General features: G+C 39.6%; 1 protein-coding gene across 1 annotated transcript; it reads right to left on the bottom strand.

Annotated features, from left to right (window-relative positions):
• Positions 1-3,231: 3,231 nt before the first annotated feature.
• Positions 3,232-5,729, bottom strand: LOC122662937. The gene is made up of 3 exons (XM_043858640.1): positions 4,575-5,729; positions 4,087-4,524; positions 3,232-3,753 (listed from the first exon to the last, which is right to left on the bottom strand). The coding sequence occupies exons 1-3, from the start codon at positions 5,727-5,729 to the stop codon at positions 3,232-3,234; spliced, it is 2,115 nt and encodes a 704-aa protein (XP_043714575.1).
• Positions 5,730-7,005: the final 1,276 nt, after the last annotated feature.

The following is a 7,005-nucleotide window of genomic DNA, read 5'->3' as shown; positions in this document are numbered from 1 at the left end:
CCCACCAAACACCTCCAGACACTTTGTATCACTGCTGTCCATGCTTGCAATGCTCTGTATTGCTACCAAACAAAAATTCCTGAGCCACTGGACATTACCATAGCCTCTTCTGAGCTGCCAAGCCACTGTCAGACACTTCCATCACCTTAACACCACTATAGGCAAGTGTGTAGTTTCCAACAATGACAACCAATATGCAAAAATCTCCCCCTTTGGAGTTGTTGGCAACCTTCTCATCAGTTGAATGCTTGCATCTACAATCATACACAACATATACTCAAACTCCCCCTGCTTGCAAAACCTTCATATTCTCCCCTACTAGGATTAGGAATTCTCCCCATACAGTGATGAGGACTCTCTTTCCCCCTTTGACAATATGTACAAAGGGATGTACAAGGACTCCCCCTGAGCCGATAATAGGAGCAAATCAACTACAATAAGCATGCTCCCCCTGCTCCTCTGCACCTCAGTGCCTGGGAATAAGAACCACTCCCAACTTTTGTCTGAGGAACTCAAACTGCTCCTTGGGTATGGTTTTGTGAAGATATCTGCTGACTATTCTATTGTGGGGATAAACTCCAATCTCACTACTCCTTCTGTGACCTTCTCTCTCAAAAAGGGATACCTGATTGCAATGTGCTTTGTCCTGGAGTGCATGACTGGATTCTTTGAGATGTTGATAGTGCTTATATTATCACAATAAATCACCACAGGCCTATCAACCTCAACACTCAAATCCTTCATCATCTGTTGTATCCATAACACCCAACATGATGTGGCTGCTATATACTCAGCCTCTGCAGTAGAAAGAGAGACCGAATCTTGCTTTTTACTATGCCAAGCCACTAAACTGCCACCCAAATAAAATGCACCACCACTGGTGCTTTTCCTATCATCTACATCACCTGCCCAATATGCATCTGAAAAAGCTGACAGTGTGAAGTCTTTGGTTTTGGGATACCACAGGCCACAGTCACTGGTACCTGTCCAGTACCCAAAGATTCTCTTCACAGCTGCTACATGAGTTTCTTTGGGCCCAGCTTAAAATCTTGCAACCATACACACAACCTGCAAAATATTAGGTCTACTAGCTGTCGAGTACAAGAGACTTCCAATCATTGACCTATAAGTGGTGTGACCAACTGATGGGGATGCATCATCTTTAGTCAACTTGCATCCAATCATCATGGGTGTACTGACAGGTTTACAGTCTTCCATGGTGAATCTTTTCAACATCTCTCTCACATACTTAGATTGACAGACAAAAATTCCTTCTTTTAGCTGACTGATCTGCAACCCCAAAAAAGAATGAGAGTTCACCCAACATAGACATTTCAAATTCTGTCTGCATCTTCTTTGCAAAGTCTCTACACATCTCATCCTTGTGGCCACCAAAAATGATGTCATCCACATACACAACTACCACAATCTGACTATCTACAGTCGATTTCACATACAAATTATTGTCCACCATGCCCTTTTTGAAACCCAAATCACATAAATAGGTGTTCAATCTAGCATACCAAGCTCTGGGAGCTTGTTTCAGCCCATATAAAGCCTTCCTCAACCTACAGACAAGTGTTGAATCTTCACTAAGTTGGAATCCATCCGGTTGCTCTATGTAAACTTCCCCATCCAGTGTGCCATTCAAGAAAGCAGACTTAACATCCATTTGATAAACCTTGAAGCTTTTGTGAACTGCTAGTGCCAGAAATAATTTGATTGCCTCAAGTCTTGCTACTGGAGCAAACGTCTCCTCAAAATCAATACCTTCTACTTAAGCATACCCCTTGCATACAAGTCTAGCCTTGTTTCTTACAATTTGACCATCTTCATTGAGTTTGTTTCTGAAAACCCCTTTTGTGCCAATTACATTTTTGTCAACTGGCCTAGGAACTAAGTCCCATGTGTGATTTCTTTCAATCTATTCAAGCTCTTCATTCATGGTTTTCATCCTGCTCTCATCTCTACTTGCCTCCTCAATAGTTTTTGGCTCAACTTGTGAGAGAAGAGAGTAGGTGTTGGAGTATACTCTTCTAGTCTGCTTACCTGCACTCTTGTTTCTCATCCCTGCACTAGGATCACCTATAATTTAATTTTTTGGATGATTCTTAACAATCTTGCTTTGCCTTTCTTGCTCATCTGCTTCAGTGTCAGTCTTGTCATGTTTATGTTCATGTTCATCTCTTCCTTCTTGCCTATCCTCACCTGCTTCACTCACCTCAGTGAGGTCTTCAACTTCAATAGGATCAACTCCTGAGCTAGTAGATGAATTTATTTTCTCATCAACCTTGACATCTGCACTTTCCACAATTTTGCCAAGTCTTTTGTTGTAGCATCTATAGGTTATACTTGTGGTGGAGTAGCCTAAAAAGATGTCGTCATCAGCTCTATCATCAAACTTCCCCAAATCTTGATTTGTATTTTTGATGTAGCACTGGCTACCAAAGACTTTGAAATGTCTTGCTGTAGCTTTCTTGCCAAACCAAATCTCATAGGGAGCTTTGTTCTCATGAGCTCTCAACATACATCTATTATGAATATATACTGTAGTGTGTACTGCTTCTCTCCAAAATTTGTTACTCATGTCATTTTCAATCAACATGGTCCTGGCCATCTCTTGAATAGTCCTGTTCTTCCTTTCTGCAACACCATTTTGTTAAGGTGTTCTTACAGCTGAGGTCTGTCTTCTGATGCCATATTTGTAACAATATTCTTTGAAGTTTTTCCAGGTGTACTCACCTCCTCTATCAGATCTCAGACATTTAATCACTTTTCCTATCTGTTTCTCAACTTGCTTTCTGAAGACTTTGAATAATTCTAGTGCTTCTGATTTGTGCTTCAAGAAATATGCCCATGTCATCCTAGAGTGGTCATCAATAAATAAGATAAAATATCTCTCTCCTATGATGCTCTGTGTCCTCATAGGACCACATATATCAGTGTGTACCAACTCCAATGGTTGACAGGTGTGGTACTCTTTTGACTTGAAAGATGTTCAAGTTTGTTTTCCTTTCTGACAAGAACCATAAATATGGTTTGATGGCTTTTTCAAAATAGGTATATCTCTAACAGCCTTCCTTGAAGAAATTTTTTCAAGACTGTTAAACCCGATATGTCCAAGCCTCCTATGCCATAACCATATCTCTTCCTCCATGCTTACCATACAAGTGTCTTTAACTGTCTCTGTCACAGTGTAAAGATTCCTTGAAGTTCTCTTTCCAGTCGCCATCAACTTCCCTGTGCTTGCTCTTCTAATTTCACAGCCCTGGCTATTAAACACCACTTCATGTCCCCTATCTCAGATTTGAACACCACTTCATGTCCCCTATCACAGATTTGACTGATACTGAGTAAGTTGTGTTTAAGTCCTTCCACATACAACACATCTTGGGATTGCACCTTCCCATTGTTGAGACTAATGGTACCCTTTCCAACTATTTTGGCACCATCATTGTTCCCAAACTTCATTGACCCACCTGCATAGGTCTCAAACTTCTCAAACCTCTTCTTGTCTCCTGTCATATGACTTAAGCAGCCACTATCAAGAATCCATAGTGTTGAGTCACCTTGAGCTCTGAAAGCTGTTTGCACAACCATAGAACTATTGCCCTTTTCTGCATTGCTCTTCTGAACCCAAACTCTGTTTATTGATTGAGGTTTCTGTAGTTGCTTCTCTCTAGGAATCTGTTTCTTAGGCTTGGTTACTTTAATACTTCTGGCATTGCCCTGTCTATCTCTATTATATGATCTCTATGGAGGAAATACAGTTCTGCAGTCCCTAGCAATATGTCCATAATTGCTACATCTATAGCACTCAACCATCACATCCATCAAGGGTGCAAAAGGATTCCTGTCAACAAAGTTTGGAGGACCAAGATTGAATTTGCAATCTAAAATTTTGTGTCCAAAAGTATTACACTAGAAACAATGACCTTGAAAGAACTATTTTTGTCTCATTGGCTCTCTTTGCCATTTGTAATGACCCCTGTGATCAAAAAAATTTCTAGCTTTCTGTTGAGAAGGATAGTAATAACCAAAGTTCTCTACTCTCCTGCCTGGCCATGCCATTTATTGTTGTCTAACATGGTTAGCCTTATGGGGTGGAGTTTGGTCTTTCTCAACTCTCTTATCTTTCACAGTAATGGGATTCTGAGCTGTGCCTTTTCCTTTTCCCTTTGTACTCTTTGATGATTCTCCTACAAATCTAAGACCGAATTTATTGTGAGTTGATCTCTGAGAACTAAGGATCTCATCAAGCTTCTTACTACTAGGATGCACCTGTGAAGATATTTCTATGTCATGTATACTTGAGTCATTCTCAAACTCTGCTACCTTTGCCTTGAGAGCATCAATCTCCTTCTGAAAATCAGAATATTCAGCTAGGATATTGGACTCTTCTTCTAATTTAGCCTTCAGAGATAGATTTTTTGATTCAAGGTTTGTGCATTCTGTAGTTTTCTGTGATAACTTCTCTTCAAGATCTTCTAGAATTTTTCTTGATTCATCTGCTTGCTTTTTCAACTGAAGAACAGATTGTTCTTGTTCCCTAAGATTTTTGAAACTTGTTTAACCTTCTTTCTTTCTTTCTTGAGCTCTTTGAGAGCAGATCTCAACTCAGCTTCAAAGTCCACCTCTCCTTCTTCTTCATCTTCTGAGGTTATGCTTGTTCTAGGTGAACCATTCTCTTTTTCTTCAAACACCATGAACATGGCATGATCGTCAACATCATCTGAATCATTCTCAAATTCTTCCTTAGATGTGTCAATGCTCTTCTTGGAGATAAAGCTTCTTTTCTTGGGCTTGAATTTCTTGGTCTTATGGGAAACATATTTCTTCTTTCCTTTGACTTTGCTCCTTTTATCTTCTTCATCATCATCACTTTCTATTTTGCCCTTGTGAGGACATTTGGATGCAAAGTTTCCAACTTTACCACAGTTGAAACACTTAAATGGAAGTTTGTCTTTATACTTCCCTGTCCCCTTTTTCAGCTTTCTAGTGAAGTGGACTATAACCTCATCATCATCACTGTCTTCCTCTTCTTCACTCTCAAATTGCTCCTTCAGCTTTAATTTTTTTGTTGCCTTGAATGCTGCCTGTTTGACAATTAACTTGCCCTTTTCTGTTCTCATTTCATAAGTCTTGAGTGTGCCATATACTTCATCAAGTGTAATTGTATCCAAGTCTTTGGCTTCTTCATTGGTTGAGACTTTGGAATCATATCTAGGCAGTACAGATCTAAGAATCTTTTGACATACCACAGAATTCTCAAGAGTTTCTCCAACTCCCCTGATGGAGTTCACAACTTCATTAACTCTGACCATGTAGCTGTCAATATCTTCTTCTTCAGTCATCTTAAGACTCTCAAATTGTGCTCTAAAAATCTGCAGTTTAGCCTTCTTGATTTTGGCATCTCCTTTATAGATGTTTTTCAACCTATCCCAGACCTTTTTTGCTGTATTGCAATCCATCACTTTAGCCATGACATCTTTACTCAACCCTAACATGATAGCATTCAATGCTCTGAGATTGTTTCCATAAGCTTTCTTGGCCTCATTATCTGTAAGTGGAGTGGTTGGTTCTGTATAACCATTTACTACTGACTGCCATACATCATACCCAAGGGACCCTACATATATCTGCATTCTTTTCTTCCAGAAGACATATTCAGTATCATCAAAAATAGAAACTTTTCCTGAGTCTTTTGAACTCCCTTCACCTGTAGCCATGTCCCTGATCACTCAGATGCCGGTGAGACTGTGACTGAGTCCAAGCTCTGATACCAATTATTATTCGATGGCTGTCACTGAGAGGGAGGGTGAATCAGTGATTTAAATTCTTTCAATTTCTTCCCCACTGGCACTGGTAGTTACTAGGAGGATCTGAATATAAATCACAAAGTTGTGTACACACCCCAGCCAGACTCAAACGCTCTACCAAGTGTGTACACCCATCCTGCAACACCCACACTTCAAATACAAGTATGAACAACCACACAATTCCACATGTACAACACAAGATATACGTGGTTCGGCAAATTGCCTACATCCATGGAGCAATGCCACTATGGGCTTTGTATTTGCTCAATACTCAACTTTATTGCACCTACAGCTGGGAGCACCCACACCCAAATTTTCTTAGCATAGAACTGAGAGGGCAAATAATGCCAGTACAAAATAGCACCCACTACCTGAGAGCACCCACTAAATACAGAGCAAAAATCAATAGGGTTTTGGGCTTATAGTAATGCCCTATAAGTAAGTACAAACTAGAATAGGTCTATCAACAACATTCACCTATTTCTAGCATACATCACTAACAGGGATGAAGCATAAATAAATAAAGAGAGATAAGAATGCTTACAACCCTCACACAGGAGTTTTGAGCTTTACTAAGATCAACGGGAACCCACTGGAAGTATCAACTCTGTCCTTTGTGGAGAGATTTGAGCTTTCAAGTAAGCACTGCCATGAGGGGACCACAATAGCTCCTTTGTTCTTGTCTTCTTCCTCTTCTTGTATTTTTCTTCTTCTTGTATTTCCTCAAAAACACAATCAAAACCCCACTTTCTCCATGAACAAAGTTTCCATAAACAAATCCTAATCTTCAAAGAAGCATTTGAAATGAGCTTTTATGTACTAAAGAACAGCCTTTGGATTTCTCAATTAGAAGCTTGAGTGAGTGGAGTTCATCCCAATGTATATTTTTTTCGGCTACATTGTTTTTCTCAAAAGAATAAAGAAAGCCCTCCTTTTTTCTTCTCTAACAATTATGTCGATTGTACTTGCTAAGGAAGAAAACCCCTTTTCTTCAATCATAAAAAGATTTGTAAAAAGACCACAAAGCCCTTTTGAGATGAGTCAATCAACTTTTCACAAAAGAAATCTTCATTCAGATTATGGAGCACATGCTAGGCAATAAAAAAAACTGAACTTCTCAGAAGATGGAAAGAGACTTGCACGGCTTACGAGATGCCTTTTTGGAGAGCTAATTAAATGCTCTAAA

Source organism: Telopea speciosissima, chromosome 5, assembly GCF_018873765.1.
Source record: "Telopea speciosissima isolate NSW1024214 ecotype Mountain lineage chromosome 5, Tspe_v1, whole genome shotgun sequence".
Classification (NCBI taxonomy): Eukaryota; Viridiplantae; Streptophyta; class Magnoliopsida; order Proteales; family Proteaceae; genus Telopea; species Telopea speciosissima.
This window is presented reverse-complemented; position numbering and strand designations above follow the sequence as displayed.